Source organism: Theropithecus gelada, chromosome 1 (genome assembly GCF_003255815.1).
Source record: "Theropithecus gelada isolate Dixy chromosome 1, Tgel_1.0, whole genome shotgun sequence".
Lineage (NCBI taxonomy): Eukaryota > Metazoa > Chordata > Mammalia > Primates > Cercopithecidae > Theropithecus > Theropithecus gelada.
This window is the reverse complement of record NC_037668.1, coordinates 208,026,399-208,044,594: the sequence shown is the minus strand read 5'-3', so window position 1 is coordinate 208,044,594 and position 18,196 is coordinate 208,026,399. Positions and strand designations below refer to the sequence as shown.

The 18,196-nt window shown below is 48.3% G+C and overlaps 1 protein-coding gene across 2 annotated transcripts in view; it reads right to left on the bottom strand.

The window, feature by feature from the left end:
- The window catches only part of SLC35F3 (solute carrier family 35 member F3), a 404,451-nt gene that overhangs the window by 98,866 nt on the left and 287,389 nt on the right, over positions 1 to 18,196 (bottom strand). The window contains exon 1 of one of the 2 annotated variants that reach the window (XM_025392161.1): positions 9,419 to 9,782. The exons of the other annotated variant lie outside the window; for it this stretch is intronic. Within the exon in view, the coding sequence (XP_025247946.1) occupies positions 9,419 to 9,494 (76 nt within the window). The 5' untranslated portion in view covers positions 9,495 to 9,782. Of the gene's footprint in view, positions 1 to 9,418; positions 9,783 to 18,196 lie in introns of those variants that run through there. 2 annotated transcript variants of the gene reach the window in all.

Sequence of the window (18,196 nt, the reverse complement as noted above, 5' to 3'; positions counted from 1 at the left end):
CAGAGAGTTTGTTTTCTATCTCTCTCTCTCCATACACACATCAAGAGAAGAGGTCATGTGGGGACACAGAAGGCAGCTGTCTGCAAACCAAGAAGAGAGCCCTCCCCAGAAATTAAATTTGCCAGCCCCTTGATTTCAGATTTCCAGCCTCCAGCACTGTGAGTAAAAAAATGCCCTTTTTAAAAGCTATCCAGTCTATGATGTGTTGTTATGGCGGTGCTAGCTAATACAAGGGGGTTACAGTAGAGAGTGTACTGCGCTTGAGAAGGTGTAAAGCTGGACCAAGAGCCACCACTCTGCAGAATGTGTATGACATGCTACAGATGGCAGAGTATTTATTTTGATAACCTATTAAGAGAAGAAATAACTTTATTGGATTAGAAATATTATATGCTATCTTATATTTGTTTGCCTCATGTGAATTGCCTGAATCTTTGTTGTAAAGTTATTTCTGGAGGCAGTGTGTTGAGTTGGGAGAAAACATGGCAGTTGTGAAGTTGTGTTTAAAAACAAAATTAGTGTTTTGCACTGGGAAATTATTCTTCTGATTAGGATAAAGAATTAGGAGGTGAACAAAAGTTGCTTTTTGGGGATGGAATGGAGTGGTGGAGGCTTCTTTGAGATGCGTCTGATCTACTCTGAAGCAGTCTGAGAGCTGGTAAGAGTCAGGTCTTGATCCAGCTCAGTTTTCCCACCCATCATCACCATCTCAGTAATCAGATACCTAAATCGGCATTTCTACCTCACTTCCATTTCCTTAGAGGTCCCTGAATAACTCTCAAAGGGCTGAATAACTTCATGCAGTGGAGTTAAGACACTCCTGGAATGTACTCAGCTTAAGGTGAATCATGACTCTTGAGAAACTGACAGGGTATGGGTAAGCCTTAAATTATACTGTTTGTGCCTTGGGGGAAGAGTCAATGCCTCCCCTTGGGAGGAAGCAGAGCACTGTGTTTTAATACTTGGTCTGAAAGCATCTGAACTTGAGGGCATCAGTTTTAATCTATATGCACTGCTAGTTATGGCTTGTGCAGTCTCCTGGAATTTCACCATTTTCTGTGGCCTGGGCACATGATGCCTCCATAGACACAGCCGGTACTCACAGTTGGTAAACCTGGTGATGTTTTGGTGCTGCTAATGACCTGCACACAAAACCCAGACAAATATGCATACTCCTCTTTGCTGGTGTTTTTCCTCATCGATTGTTAGCATCTCCAGATTCTTTGGCTTCTATGTGTACTGAAATTTGGCTGTTGGAACGCAAAGGATGAACCACAGTTTTACAGGAGGGCAGGTTATAGATAGGACAGTACCTCCAGGCAAAGACACTGCCCACTGCTGCAGCCTGAGGGCTCTTGAGGAAGAGGGGCATGCTGGAGCCTTCTCCTGTGGAGTTGCCGGCCCACAAGACTCACCATGGCAGTGCTGGACAGCTATGGGGGGATGGGGGCATCTCTGATCCTCTAGTCAGAAGAAGTGTGGGTTTTGGTGGATGAAGTGTTAGATGAAAATGAGCAGAACAGAGCAAAATTAAAACATCGTTTTTTCAAACATACCTCCAGTTCTCAGCAGAGTCATTGTTCATCAACAAGGCAGGACTAAACTTGCTTGGTCAAGGACCAAGGTGGGGTTGGTCTTAAGGTATTAAACATGACCTCTCAGGCTTAATCTCCTACCCAAGGATAGACATTCTGAACCAACAATGGGTGACATGTCTCAGCTCATTCCTGGGCATCGAGGCTTTAACACAGAAACATGGAGACTGGGACCAGCCCCAGGCAAAGCTTGGAAGTTGCACAGCTTCTCTTTGGCATCCTTCTGTACCTCTTTTTATGCCATCTCATCATCTGGGGTTCCGTCTCGTGGAGCAAGTTGTACTCGTGTAGCTAGTCTTTCCATCCGCTGCTCAAATGCTAAAATCTACTCTCAGAAAGAGCACCTGTTTGCATGCACACATATGCTCACATACATGCACATGCTCGATTCCTTATTGTTCCTGGTCTCAAATCCTCAAAGCTCTGCTCTCTGACTATAGCTAATGAAGGGTTTTAATCAGATAAACCAATCTCTGCTAACGAGTAAGCAACTTAATAGACTCTTAGAATGTTCCTGCTGAAAGAGACAATGGAAGATCTGTTATAATCCTCTTTCTTTGTAGCAGGAGAAGCCCAGGCTGCAAGAGGCCAGGTGACATGTCCAATATATTAATTAGCTAATGGAGGAGCAGAAAATGACACTTGAATGTCCCCACACCTCATCCAGTGTTCTTCCCTCCAGTCCCTTCTCCTGAGCTACATGATGTCTTAACCAATGGAAATGTATTATGCGCCAAAAAGGCTTTTAAGAATTAAATCTCTTCTTGGCTGTCCCAATAGGGCTGTTCTGAACCCTTTCCCACCTCTTCAAGTCTTTAAGCCCCATCCATCATTTGCGGCAAACAATGACACTTCCTACGTTACAAAGAAGATCAAAGTCACCGGCACGGCTCCCTTAGCTTCCCCTCTCTGCGTCTTCATGATTCTCTGTGTCTTTGCCCATTAAGCTTTCTCTGCTCCTTTTCAAAGACGATCATTCCCTTTCTCTGTCTTGTGCTTCCTCCCCTGGTATGCTGCCTCCTCTAGGCCACTGGTGCATTAATTTTTGCATCAATCATCTTTCTCTCCGGGCAACCTCAGACCTGCCCTGGAATCAGCCTGGCTCTCTCAAAAGTTATCTCCCTCCCTCTCAAGACAGCATAGCTTCTCAAACCTCCCTCACTGTCAAACACTTCAACCAAGTATCCAGTAATGCCCCCGCCCACCCTTGCAATCTGGCTTGCAGACCAGCACCCACTTAAAACTGTTTCCACAAAATCACCCTCTCTTGGCTGGATCTGACACATCACTCTCTCTCTTTCTTCTCGATTTTCTTCACGAGAAGTACTCCACGCCACAGTACTATCTGAGTTCTCTGGTCTGGATGGTCAAACTTCTCTCCCGACTCCCTTATCTCCTAAATGTTCATGGTCACCAGGATTCTGTCTTTGCCCATTTATTTCCATATCACCTGATTGGTTCCTCAGGCTTCACCGCCTCTTTCTGCCACCTCCCTGACTGCTACATATCTGTGTTTGCAGGCATTGGCCTCAAACTTAACTTTTCTAAATGTGACTCCCCCATTTCTCCCTCCCAGATGTCCTTCCCCTCCTATCTTCACTGTTACTGCTAATGGCATCTCTATTCCCAGAATTGTTCAGGCATAATCTTCAAAGCCGTATTTCATGGCTCTTTTCAGCCTTCCTACTTCACACTCTCACCATGGCCTGTTGATTCCTCCTCTATCCTGTCCTCGTCCTTGCCATCAGATGGTACAGTGGTTAGGATGTGGGCATACCACGTAGCAGTTGTCTCAAAGAGTGAGTTACCTGATTACCCTGCAATCCTATTCCTCACTGCACAGTGGGAATTACGTTAGGAGCCACTGCAGAGGCATGTTGTGAGGACTGAATCCGGCAACCCAGGTTAAGGGCTCATGGTGAGGAGGAAGCAAATGTTACTACTGCGGTTATTACCATGAGCTCATGGGTGGACTGCTGCTGTCACTCCCCAGCATGTCTCCTCGTTGCCACTGGACACTTTCCAGCAGGGTTTTAAAAATTTTTCGCTATACCTTCAATATGACACGCACATGCGAGCATGTACACATGAGCACACACACATGCCCCTGAAATGAAAGCGTCTTGGATCCACTCTGACTCTTATTACATTTGATAGACAGTGGCAGTTTTAATTCTATTCTAATTCCTTTAATAAGAAATACTTATTGCAACTGATGGAAGAGGTTTCATAACCCAGTTTGAACACCACTACTGCCCATGGCCGTCTCTTTTCTCAGTCTCAGATGGTGTTTTCTTCTCTTCTCTGGCTCCCCCTGTTTCAATCTTCTCTTCCGAGTCCAGCGTTCAGGATGCCTCAGCGTCTGCCCATGGTCTAGCTTAACCTCCCCTCCTCCTGCTTCTTCTGATCACTACGCTCTGGCCCAGTAGACTGCCTGCTGGTCTCCCAGCGCCACCCTCTCCTGGCTCTGCGCCTTTGTCTGTGGCTCCCTCTGTCAGGAAATGCTGTATTCTCCCCTCCCACCTCTGACAGCCCAGGGCAGAGGCAACCTCCTCTACCATGCCATCCTGACTGTGCTCCCAGGAAAAGCAGTTCCAATAAATGTTTAACCATCACCTGGAGTGTGGTGACAAGATGAATTCTGAGGCCACATCCAGGCTCAGCAGGAAAGAGTATCCTGTCAGATTAGGTCATTTTTGCAAAGAAGGGGGTAATGATGGCAAGCAAGAGTGCTGTGTAGGGGCCATCTGCATCCCAGCCAGAACTGAGTTCACCCTCAGCTGAAATGCAGCATTTGCTTTATATTTCTTCCATAGAATCAAACACATTACATTTCAGTGTGCATTCTTTATTGGTGTGCCTTTCTGACATCCCTCACTCGTTTGGAAGCTCTGTTGGATCAAAGATTATGTTTTACTCCTCCTAGAGTCCTCACAAACATCTGGTTCATTCTCTTGGATATATTAGGTAAAATATTTGATCACGACATGAATGACTTTTGCCACTGGAGTTTCAGATCTAGGGCTAGCCAACCAGAGAAATATTTTGGGTTGAGGGAAACTCTTTGGCAGTATACTTCTCAAGAATCCTCTTGGACTGGGCCAGCATCCTGGGTCTTCATATACTATTAATTGAGCATTCCAGGATGACCATCTTATCCTGTCAATAGGAATAAGGTAGTCAGACCTACTCTGGGGGCAGCTGAAACCACCCAACACTCCCAAAGCAGAGGCACTAAGAATATGACACACAGCTATGGGGTCTGTGAGCTCCCATGGGGGTCCCAACCACTGAGTTATATTAGTTATATTACAGTGGGAGGTTTTTTTTTTGTTTTTTGAGATGGAGTCTCTCTATGTCACCAGGCTGGAATGCAGTGGCATGATCTCGGCTCACTGCAACTTCTGCCTCCCGGTTCAAGCGATTCTCCTGCCTCAGCCTCCCAAGTAGCTGGGACTGCAGGTGCGCACCACCACGTCCAGCTAATTTTTCTATTTTTAGTAGTGACAGGGTTTCACCATGTTGGCTAGGATGGTCTTGCTCTCTTGACCTCGTGATCCACCCGCCTGGGCCTTCCCAAACTGCTGGAATTACATACAATGGGAGCTTTAGGGAGCATTTACTGAACATCTACAAAGTGCCATGAGCTGATATAATTCTCTTTCCTACTCAAATGAAAAGGAGTTGTGCAAAGGTTTTGCAACATTTGCAGCCAGGTAGATACAGATTTGAAGCCTGGGATCCCTGTTTTCTAATTACAGGACCTTCTGTGAATGATTTTTCTGAGCCTCAGTTTCCTTATCTATAAAGTTGGATAACAATACTTAGCCTTGCTTAGGGAAAAAATAGAGATAATGGAACAATCTCTCCTAGCATAGTACCTGCAATATAGTAGACATTCATTAGCAAAAACTATTATTTGAGTATTAAGAGCAACAAACCATCACCCTTCCTTTCCTAGGACGGAACTGATTCCTGGAGAGCTTTATTCATTAGCCAGAAATCACTTACCTAGTGTGAGAGCTGGGTAGACCCAGTCCATCTAATTCCAAAGCCCTCACCCTTTCCACAGCACTACTTGCTGCAGGCCTCTTGGGGGAATTCACTGTACTGTTCTCAACGATTAATTCCTATTGAATGTAATTTCAATGAACATGAATGAGCTGATTGTGAGTAGAGATGATCCTAGTAAACACTAGTCTATTAGAGATGTGGTACTGATCAATGCTCCGCTTCTGAAAGGAAAGCCAAGCAAAGTATCTGTGAAAACAAGGTATGTTTTCAGACATGACAGATGCCATCAATGTTGCCAGAACACACTTTTCAAGCCTTAACCCCTATCTAAGGCCCAGCCCCACTCTCCTCATGCTTCTGGGCTGAGCCCAAGTGTCCATGTTCTCTCTGCCTGAAACTGCCTCTCCTCCCCTCTGTACCAACAAGCTTTCTCATATCCCCCCAGCCTCAGTTGTGATGCCTCAGAAGGCCTCCTGCTCAGGAAGGCCCCCTCCTTAGAATGGCTCCTTCTTAGAAAGGCCTGTTCCTCAGCAATATCTCCTCAGAAAGGCCTCTTCCTCAGGAAGGCTCACTTCTTAGATGGCCTCCTCCTCAAAAAGGCCTATTTCTTAGAATGGCCTCTTCCTCAGAGACCTTTCTGAGGAGGCCACCCCAGGAAGGCCTTCTCCTTAGAAGCCCTCCTCAGAAAAACCTCCTCTCCTCAGGAATATCTTCTCCTCAGAAAGGCCTCTTCTTAGAAAGTCCTCCTTCTCAGAAAGGTCTCCCCCTCAGAAAGGCCCCCTCAGAAAGGCTTCCTCTGTAGAAACCCTCCTCCTCATGAAGGCCTCCTCCTCAGGAACGCCCCCTCAGATTGCTCAACTCTCAGTGTCCCTGTGACACCTTGCTTTTAGTTCAATATCAGAACTTACTACTTTGTATTTGATAATTTATCTATCTATCTGCATGTCTCTTCCCCTCTAGACTAAAATGTCGTGAAGAGAATGAAGCTAGAATTGTTCCTTTTTGCATTTCCAGGGCCTTGCTACATTGTCACAGGACACAGAGTAGGGTTGGATGAAGTGTTTGTTGAGTAAATGAAGTCATCTTGCCCATCTTCCTGTGTTTGAGTTTAACCAAGCTTTGCCTTTTCTATTTTGGTTTTATATGTACCACATGCTGGTGCCTTCTTGCCTCCCCTTAGATGACACACTCTGCGAGCTAATAAATATTCCTCGCTGGCTGCATTCCCTGCCTGTAGCCTGTCTGCCATCCATACAGAAACACCCACAGCATGGGGACCACCTTGCCCTGTGCATTCAAGTTAAAACAAAATGATTCAACACTTCCAAAACCGGCACATAAGATGCAAATGGTTTCCAAAAAAAAGACCAAAAGCCAAACTGAAGAAAAACACCAAGGAAAAAAACCAAGCGGAGAGAAAAAGCTATATGTGAGCCAGGCATACCAAGGGCAGGTTTTATCAGACCCCGATGGGCAGACTTTTTTACGGGATACTTGTAGATATCCCGTGCAAAACGCAACTGGGGGCTTGCTAGGCATTTTCAGCTACCTCTACCTTATTGCATTTCCTCACAGCCTGCTGAAGTAGGTTGTTCCTTCTCTTTTACATTTGAGGAAACTGAGGCTGTTTTCATGATTTACACAAATCCAACTGGAAAAGGGGAAGAGCCCAGTCTCGATCCTCAATCTGACCATTTCTTAGTTCACTATACATTTCTATTATCCACAGGCATTTATGAGGAAATGCTAGTTCCAAAGCCAAGTCCATGATGAGGCAGTTGCTGGTGTTAGTATGCACAGGAGACTCTTTTGGCAGCAGCCCTAAGGGTTTGTTTCTTTTTTTGGGGGGGTGGGGTGGTTAATGGGAGATAATTCTCATTTTCATTCCCTGAAGGCAACCTCCAGGCTTGGCCATAGGGAAGTACCTGTGCCTCGCATGCCACTCACTGCCTCCTGCAGCACCTCTGAGGCCACAGTACCCAGTTCAGGTAGCTCCGCCATCCATGTCCTGCCCCACTTCCAGTGCTGTTCAAACCTGTCCTGCCCAAGGAGGGCTGGGAGTGTCCCAGGGAGACCCCCTGCTGCTGGAGAGCGAGACCGATCTGCCCTACTAGCAGGTAGGAGTGGGGCAGCTTCCCATGAGGACCCTATGCGTGAGCAGACACTCACTCCCTGCTTCCCTCAGAGAAATACATAGCCAACCCTTCCCTCCCTAACTCACACATACATGTGGGTATTGTCTGGGAGAAGGCTTAGAAATACACACACCCCGGGAAGAGGTAGCACTTGCACTAAACTCAGGGGTAGATGGCTGATATCAAGTCATTCCTGAGGTTGGGATGGAGGAGAGAAGAAGACAGCCACAAGAAGGAAAAAAACCCAACCTCCTAAAGACAGAAAATGATGAGAACTAGGTAAGTAGTTGCAGTTCAGTGCAAACTGATGTTCTGAAAAAAATGCATAAGCTTTGGATCAGACAGCCCAGGATTCCATTCCTGCTTCACCACCTACCAACTGTGGGTCTAGGACACATGAACCCACCTTGCTGGGCCTCTAAGTGCCCCTCTGTAGGATGGGGGTCATAGTACTAGGGCAGCTGCAGGCAGGCCTGTGTGGATAGTTGAGCTTGGAACATACAATTACCAAGCCAGCCCCTGTCTTGTCCTCGCTGCTTCTGAGATTTATTGTAATAAACGAGAAATCATGAGTGGGAAGCAGGGTCCACAGAAGCCTAGAGAAGTCCAGGCTTTCCGGGAACAGCAGAAGTCAGGCTCTGTCCGAGCCCATGGCTGCCCCTCACTCACCGCTTGATGCTCATGGGCTCTGTTAGCTCAGCACAAGCAAAGGCCTAGAGGGCAGCTCCTGGGACCTAGGGGATGGTCGGCCTGCCTCACCTGGCCAAGGTGGCTTGCTCCTTGGAGATGGAGTTAAATCATTCCACCTCTGCCTCCTGGGAGGAGGAGCTAAGAACTGGGACTGGTCCCTCTGCCCCCTTCTCCATTGGAAAGCCAGGCCCCTTAGGCCAGCAGAAGCCAGCTGTGTCTGAGGAAGCTTTCCTCGGTGGGCTGCTTCTTCCCCTGCCCTCCGGCTCACATTTCCTGGGTGAGAGCAGTTCCAGGCAGAAAGGACAACACGGGGAGGAGGAGGACACCTGCTGGGGCCCTCTCACAGCCCATCTGAGCCCTCTCCAGGGCCAGGAAAAGAGCCTGTTTACAGCCTGGTGCTGGCTCTTCCCTCACCTGTGCACCCCGCCCATTCCCAAAGAGCAGGGCAGTCACTTGGCTGGTGGCCGGAAAGGCTTCGGAACAGGCAGGAGAGACGTCTCCTTAGCTCGCTGCAGCCCTCTCCCACCTCTACCAGCCACGGGCAGCACCTTTGGTCGGCCTGGGGGTGAGGCACAGAGCTCCACACCCAGGCAACTCAAGTGTGTGTGCGGTGAGGGGACACTGGGAGCGGCTGGACGACCCCCTCCTGCCGAACAGACAAGAGCCCCAGGACAAACTGGGATGGAGGTGAGGGTGCAGCTGCTGCCAGATGCGCTGGGTGCTGCCCAGGAAGGAGAGGGTTGGGGAGCCGGGTGCTCGCTCGCCGCAGCAGCTCACTCCTGCTCGCCAGGGAGCTCAGGGCAGCCCCCGAAGCTGCTAGGTCCCCCCACGCAGACGGCGGCGCTCTGCACTGCGGAGCCGCGTCCTTGGGGAGCAGCACCCCCAGCCCCGGCGCCCCGCAGTCAGGCAGCAGCTCCCCCTCAGGGTGGCAGCATCCCCCGGCTAGGGTGCAGGGACCCCCGGGACGAGGCGGCCGCACATTACCTTCCACTTTGGTGAGGGTCAGGACCGGACTGTTGCAGGCGCTGAGCGGGGCCACCCGGGCCGAGTGCTTCTTCATGATGAGCTGGCCGCCTGCAGGAGCGCTGCCGCCGATCGCCTACATCCTGGGGCCGGCTGGAGCGCGCCTCTCCCGGGCCCGTGGCCGACGCGGCCCTCCGCCGCCGGGGAGCACCAGCGGTTCGCCCCTCTCAGTCCCGGCCTCCCCGGCTGCCCGCCGGGCTCCGGTCGCCGCGTTGCTCACTGCGGCGGCCACGCTGCAGCGCACATCCTCCCCGGCCACGCAGCCACTCCACACACACGCGCGCACAGCCTCCTACTTGGAGGTTGCTGCAAACTCCAACGTCACGTACAAGTGCACTCCCTGCTCCCACCCCGCAGCTCACCTGCTCCGCCCTCCTCCCCGGGACGCCCAGCCCCGCAGCCCTCATCCCTCTCTTCCTCCCAGCCAGGTCTTGACTGCAGCCTCTGTCCACCACCTCCCTGAGGAGCCCTTTAAAAGGACCAGCGCCTGCGGAGGGGAGACCCTGAGAACTTAAGCCTCAGTGTTGCACAAGTTTAAAAAGGGAAGTGCTTGACTTTGGATTGAGAGTTGACTCTTCACTGTGCGAAGTCCTGAATTATTTCACAGGGATAGTTGGAAAAAAGCAAAGCTTCCTAAGGCTGGCATTCACTTCTTGAGTCTAGAGGCACATTATCTTGTCTGGCCCCGTGGACAGCTCTTTTTCTGCAGGGTGGAGCAGGGGGTGGTTCAAACACCACAGAAGCAAAACAGCCACAAGGAAACAAATGCTTGAAGTGATTTCTGCTCCCACCCCACTGCCTCAGTCTGGAGATCCAAACTCACCTGGGTAGCAGGAAAGCTCCTTTTCTGCCCAGCTCCCAGGTTCTTGCTTCAGCTGCAGGTCTGACATTTGCCTCTGCAGGCACCGGCTTCACTGCTGTCACTCAGACACAGCTGTAAGCTACTGGTCGATGGTGCTCGTTAAAAAGCTATGATATATACCTATTGCATCACTTGCCAGCACAATCCCTGAGTGACCACTGAGTCCAGAGGGGCATTTATCCCATGACAGTGCATCATCAGAGGTGCCCTGCCATCATCCCTGCATGTAGGACACACAGGGCTCATGCAGCCCCAGAACTCCCAGGGCCTTGTGCTCATCTACGTTACACATGCCCAAACATCAGTCTGGGTCGCAGCCTCAAGGATCAGTTGAGATTTGAGGTGGGTTTTCTTGTTATTGTTGGTTAGGTCTTTGCCTAGAATTTCAGAACCTTCAATACTATCCGGTTTCCTGTCTCAAAGTTAAAATTTCATTGTGTTATGTCATTCAAGTCCCCACAAGGGTAGCTCTGTGGAGTGGTACAGGAGAGAGGGAAATTCAAGCAATAGGGTGTCCTAGCTCAGCACCTATCAGTTGTTTCTGGTGACATCCACCTGCACCCCCCAGCTCTCTGGCAGAAGTGGCTCCTAGGAGTTGCTCTTGTGGCATTCTTGTTATTACTTGCCCTCTTGAACAGCTGTAATGAATGGAATGGCTCTGATCTCCAAAAGGTCAGGGCTTCTCAGGGTTGCTTCTCCATCACTACAGCCAAGGAAAAGGTATTTAGGGTCCCTGCAGAGCCCTCTAGTGGTACCCCTCCACATTATATGCCTCTTACAGGAAACGTTCCAAGACTCCTAGTGATGACACTACAATAAGCCAATAAGCCATTTCCTTCTTTGGAAAATTTAAACTCAAATAAGCTTACAGCAAAAGAATTACATATTGTATATTAAAGAGGATCTTTTTACTGCAAAATAATACTTCTATGTGTTCCATCAAGTTCAACAATAGCATTTATTATATATAGTAACTAAACAAATATCACATAATAATTGGAAAATGGGATTTTCCTTTCTCTTGCATTGAGGCTGCAAATTTTCTATTGCATCAGGCTGCAAATTTTCCAAACTTTTATGATCTGCTTCCCTTATAAAACTGAATGCCTTTAACAGCACCCAAGTCACCTCTTGAATGCTTTGTTGCTTAGAAATTTCTTCTGCCAGATACCCTAAATCATCTCTCTCAAGTTCAGTTTCACAAATCTCTAAGGCAGGGGCAAAATGCCAAGAATCACCTTTGCTCCAGTTCCCAGCAAGTTCCTAATCTCGATCTGAGACCCCCTCAGCTTGGGCTTCATTGTCCATATCGCTATCAGCATTTTGGGCAAAGCTATTCAACAAGTCTCTAGGAAGTTCCAAACTTTCCCACATTTTCTTATCTTCTTCTAAGCCCTCCAAACTGTCCCAACCTCTGCCTATTACCCAGTTTCAAAGTCACTTCCACATTCTTGGGTATCTTTTCAGCAATGCCTCACTCTACCGGTACCAATTTACTATATTAGCCCGTTTTCATGCTGCTGATAAAGACATACTCAAGGCTGGGAAGAAAAAGAGGTTTAATGGACTAATATTTCCACATAGCTGGGGAGGCCTCACAAGCTTGCTGGAAGGCAAGGAGGAGCAAGTCATGTCTTACGTGGATGGCAGCAGGCAAAGAGACAGCTTGTGTAGGGAAAACCCCCTTATAGAACCATCATTTCTCATGAGACTTATTCGCTATCATGAGAACAGCATGGGAAAGACCTGCCCCCATGATTCAATTACCTACCAGTGGGTCCTTCCCACAACACATGGGAATTCAAGATGAGATTTGGGTGGGGAGACAGCCAAACCATATCACAAGTACTCAATAAACATTTGTCTGTTTTTAAAATATCTACTTTCTGTTTAATGCAATGTTGTGTATGAAGTCAAATAGTTAACAAATACTGTTAAAGACCACTAAATCCTTTTTTTCACATGCAGCTTATCCCAGGAGTTTTTTATACTTGGGAGGTCATCACCTTATCATGTCTGTTAACTTCTGCTTACCGAAGAGGAGTTACTAATTGCCATCTTAACTTCTTTCCATTAATTTTAAGCACTCTATGCTGTTTCTATTTTTCATTTTCCATTCTCAACCCCATCAGTCCTATGTGCTCTGTCTGCTCTGTTCTGTTTCAACAGCTGCCCCTGTTCTACCCTGCTACCCCTCAAAAAACCAAACTTCCCATACTCCGTTTCAAATCAGGAGGTTTCTGTCTGCTTGACCATATGAGTACGAATATTCCTTAAGTGAACACCTCTTTTTGGGAGTGGGATGTGGTGGGAATGCCTATGTAAAAACTCAGATAAACAAAATTATCCAGGAAGCTAATGGTGTACTGGTGTATAAGCATGTTGTTTTGAGAATTCCAACAATTTAAAGCTTCACTGGAGCTTTTTTTATTATGGCCTCACTGGAGTCAGGCCATAATAACCTATTCTAGGATACTTAGGAAATTGCCCAAGCCCCACCTAAAAACTCAAATCTCACAAAAACTCCAATCTCACATTTCCCGCCCCCCACCAAAAAAGTGCCAATACTTCTTCCAACAAAGAGAGCTGAGACCCCTGATATATCAATGGCAACAATACTGTATAAATAATATCCAGACAAAAGGATGGGTCATTTGACCTCTGACCCCTATTCCTCTTTTGAGGGTGTTAGCATGAGATAATATTGGGATGAGATCATTGGGCACCTATCTGTCTTGACTTTAGTATTACAGGAGCCGGGAAAAGGAACTGGGCTGACTTTTTCAGATTTTACTCATTAAATAGGTCTTCCTTGTCTTCTTCTAAGAATGTACTGCGCAACAGTTTGCTCATCAAAGCCAAGGATCTCCTCAGCGATGTGCGATGGTGTCTATTCTGATAGAAGCCTGTTCTTTATCACCAGCCCTACTCTCTTGTTTGTTTTTTCATTGATATGGCTGGGAATTGGATGGGTATTTAATGACAATTTATGGTAGTCTGGTATGGCAGACTTACGAAGAGTGATTGGGTTTTGTGATCTCAGCAGAGGTCTGGATACTGAAGTGGGTGTGCTGGGTAGATATAGAAGGGAATAGATGCAGAGCTCACATGCCAGGAGTGTAAGTTTTATACTCCCTGCCTCCTCCCAACTCCTCACATGCAAACCACAGCGAAAAGCAGTAAGAAAGGAGTCCTAGATAAGAAAGGAGTCAAAATGCCCAGTTTCTTCAACGACCCAGGGGCTGTGTTGAAATTGCGACCCCCAGGGTGAGGACCCAGCCATGGCCCTTTAGAATGAGAAAGCAGACAGGCCGGGGCTGATCATCAGGAAGAGGGTAGCTGCATTGGGCCCACCTGATTCCTTGGATTCTGGAGGTTTGTTACTCTTCTTCCCAGTACAGAATTCCAGCCTGGGTTGTGTGAACAGCCTCTTCTTACCCTACTTGGACTGGTTCACATGTCCGCCATCCACAGGGGCCTCTGGTCTCTTCATTCCCACACAGGGGCATGTAAATATCTATGGTCCCACTGCACGATTCCAATAAGGCATCAATCCATTTGCTAGAGTTAAGTGATACTCACGATTCCCTTGAGACCAACAGAGCATGGAAAATGCCTTAAAGTATAGCCAACATCTTCAGTTTGAACTCCAGCTCCTCCAGGAAGAAGCAGCCAACCTTGAGTGGTCGCCAAGTCTCCTCTGGCCTCAGTTTCCTGATTTGGGCCTGAAAGAATTGGACCCCTCTGGCAGTTTTCCAGCTGTATACTTTTCTTTTTTCTTTTATAAAAGAGACAGGATCTTGCTGTGTTGCCCAGGCTGGAGTGCCATGATGTGATCACAGCTCACTGCAGCCTTGAATTCCTGGGCTCAAGCAATCTTTCCACCTAAGTCTCCTGAGCAGCTAGGACTACAGGTGTGCACCATCACACCTGAATAATTTTTAAAAATTATTTCTTTTGTAGAGATGTGAGCTCACTGTGACACCAGGCTCATCTCAAACTCTTGGTTTCAAGCAATCCTCCTGCCCCGGACTCTCAAAGCACTAGGATTATAGGCACGACCACCATGCCCAGTGCAAACTATTTCTTGGTCTCTGCAAACTCTACTTTTATTTGTTGGGGTCCTATGTTAGATTTGGTTTATAAAAGAGACGGCATGGCTAAAAGAAAGTTTAGAAAGACATCAACTAGATAATCTCCTAGGTCCTGTTAGCCTTTAAAATGTGGGGTGTATGAAATTATTTTCCTATGTGTTACAATTGTCACTGCCTACAAAGACCTTAACATTAGCTTTCCTGTCTCCAGTTAATTCAATAGATTTTTGAGGAGAAAGGAGGGACAGAAGAAAAGAGGAAGGAGGGAGGGAGGGCGGAAGGAAGGAAGGATGGAAGGAAATAAAAAAAGAGGAAAGAGGCAGGGAGAAAGGAAGAAGGAGGGAGGAAGGAAGGAGGGAGGAGGAAAAATACTGTTAAAATTATATTCATGTAAGTTATGTGAAGACCTTTACTTCATGTGTTCAGAATAAATTCATAAATGTTAAATCCAGCTATGGTTTTCAATAGTCAGAAAACAGACCACTTTAATTAATTTACTCTGAAATATCAACACTGTTTAATAGTCCGTCACTGTATTAAATAGTGAGAATAACAAATTATTTTTATGGTTACCAGTGTTTAAAAATAATCACTTAAAGTGGAACCAGAGGTGGAATTTCACCCCAGTACATCAGTCCACAATATTCAGAAGCCTTCTGAGTAGGGCAAGCACTGGCGTGTCCAACAGGAGAGACAGCCAAATGATGGCCAAGTAATGGACTCCCATGCACTGGGCAGCTCTTTTCCCTCACCTGGCAGGGATCATTGACATCCTTTTCAATAACTCCAAGTGCAAGGGCAGGAAAACAAGAACCTCACATGTCTCTTTTCTTCCCCAGGCAGCAACATGCCTCAGTACGACAAACTCAGACCTACTAAGGTTCCATGAAGCTTTCTCCTCTTTCTCTAGGGAGGAACACCAAGGCTGAGTAACTCCAGCTGCGGACAGGACATTGAGAGGTGAGACCACTGGGCTTCCAGACTCATTTCCTGGTCCCTCCGGACTCTCTCAGGGTGACACACAGCAGCTGACCCTGTGGTGATGCTGGAGTCCAGAGTCAGGATCATGACGACCAAAACAGAGGCACGGAGATGGAGGCAGGGTGTCTGCCTCCTTCCTCTGTGAATCCAAGTCAGGGGCCTGTCCTGTGCTCAGCGGTGAACACTGGATGCTGGTTTCTGGAGGAGTGCACCATGGCACAGTGGAAGCTGAGCAGGGCACCACCCTGGCAGTGGCACTGCTGGGAGGGAGTTCCTAGGTTGGACCCCTAGGGGAGAGTGAGGCTCCCTTTCCTGGGACCTTCCAGAGGTCAGCTGGGTGGCCAACATAGAGATTGGGGGTGTCGGGGGACTAACACAGTGTCTAGCACACAGCAGGTACTCAAGGTCATGCCAGCTTCCAGAAACTTCTTCCAATAGCGTGAACTGGTACAGAAAGGGGGCACTGCTTATACATGGTTTTATTTGGGCAAGCTATTTCATCTCTCCATGTTCAGCCAGATGTCTCTTCTCCAAAATGGAGATAATAATAGTATCTGCCTTATTTGGCTGTGGTGAAGATTAAAATAATTAATATATGTAAAGTGGTTATAATAGTACCTGGCAAATAGTAAGAATCAATATACATCAGTCTTTATTTTCAGTCTCTTACATAATGGAAAGGGTCATCTCTGATTTGGTGCCTAAAACAGTATATGGCTCATATAGTAGGTGTTCCAAGTGAGAAGAAGGAAAAAAGGAGGGAGGAAAGGAATGAGGGTGTGAAGGAAAAAAGGAAGGAGGAGGGAGGAAGGAAAGAAGGGAGGAAGGAAGGGAGGGAGGGAGGGAGGAAGGAAGGAACGAACGAAGAAGGGAAGGAGGGAAGGAAGGAAATAAAGAAAAAAGAGGAAGGAGGCAGGGAGAAAGGAAGAAGGAGGGAGGAAAGAAGGGAGGAGGGAGGAGGAAGGAAGGAAAGAAGAAAAAAGGAAGGAGGGAGGGAGAAAGGAAGGAAGGAAGGAGGAGGGAGAGAGGGAGGGAAGAAGGAAGAAGGAAGGAAGGAAAGAAGAAAAGAAGAAGGAAGGAAGGAAAGAAGAGGAAGGAAGGAGGGAGGAAGGAGGGAGGAAGGAGGGAGGGAGAGAGGAAGGAGGGAGGGAGGGAGGAAGGAAGGAGGAAAGATGGAGGAGAAAGGGAGGAAAGAGGAAAAGAGGAAGGAGGAAGGCAGCTGGGAAGGTAGGAAGGAAGGAGGAGGAAGGAGGGAGGGAGAAAGGAAGGAGGGAGAATCTATTAGAATTGCCTGCTTTATCCCAGATGTTCCTTTGCCGCCTGCATGGCACCAGGAGTGATGAAGCAACGGTGGCTCCCCTCTGCTCAGGTCTCTGTGTCTCTCTCCCTGGCTTGATCTCAGAGGAAGTGTTTTTTGGAGACCAGGGCACTGGACTCAAGGTGAGGAGGGAGATCAGATGCCATTTAGTTCGGAAATAGCTGCCTGCTTGTGTTCCGGATGACTCATCGACCACAGCTGGCCTCCAGTCAGATTCCTCTGTGGAGTGGGAACTAGAATACTGACCTAAATCGGATCCCTGTCAACGCCAGGAGACGGCTCCCTTGGCTGGTGTCTGTTTCCAAGGGTGAATCAAGGGGATTGGCCCACAGGCTGGGCTTGAGTTGGAGGAAGACGTCCAGATTTGGGAAGGATGTTGCTGCGGCTCCACTCCTTAGTTATTCCTGAGCATAGGCTGGCCAGGACCTGCAGGCAAGGTCTTGTTCAATGAGGTTCTCAGAGGCCTAACGTTGGGCAGACCCAGTTTCAGAAGTCCTGATCTCTGAGATGGGGGTCTCCTATGCACTGCGAAGCCCTCTGCCTCTCTCCAAAGGCAGCCATCATGTTCTGACTTGCCCTGAAGTTATTTGTATACTTGTTCCAGCTTCCTGCTGGGCTGTCAACTCTCTACGGCGTTGGCCGTAAACAGGGTATCAATGATCATTGTTGAGTGAATGAATGCGTGGAAAGTCACTAGGGCAGAAAGAAGCAGGAGTTTTCCAGGGGTCAAGGTAGGCACGTCTTTGGAGGTAGGCAACGTGAGCCCTGGAAATAGCCCCCCAACAGGAAATAGCCCCCCTCTGGAAATAGCCCCCCGCTCCCCGCCAGGAACCAGGAAAGTCCTGCCATGACTCAAAGGAGCGCTGCACAGTGAGAACCCCTTGGGTGCTGGCTGCCTCTGGGCACCCTGCTCCTCACACGGCCCCTCATCTCCCGCTGGCTTCTTTTCTGCTACCAGAGAAACTGGCTCTCCTCCCCGACTGCCTGCTTAGGCCAGTGGATCTAGGAAATAACCAGGCCCTCTTAATACCTGACCCAGCTCTGCTGCTTCACTCATCATATAAACACCAGATGCCTGCAAAGATCACAAAAGCTCTGCAGTGTTTTTCATGTAGGAGTGGTGCAGTGGGTTTATGGAGTGTCACACAGAGAGGTGCTGAAAAGTACTTATCACATCTCCCTGCCTCTCCGCATTTCCTAGCTCCCCCAGCTGCCACGTGCCCCTCATCCCTGTAACATCCTCACCAGCAAGTTCTCCCTCCCCACACCCTCCTCCTCATCCACAGCGCGACCTCACCGGCAGGTCCTTCCTCCCAACATAGCCTTCTTCTCCTCCTTCCTCTACAAGGACCCCTGCGCTCCCCACTCCCCTGGTCATCTCAGGCAAGAGGAGCCTCTTGGGGAGTGTCTTCTGCTATCTGCTCAGGCAGGGGGAGGCCCCTGGATTTCTGGCTCCTAAAACCCTCTTCCTTGCTCTGTTTGCT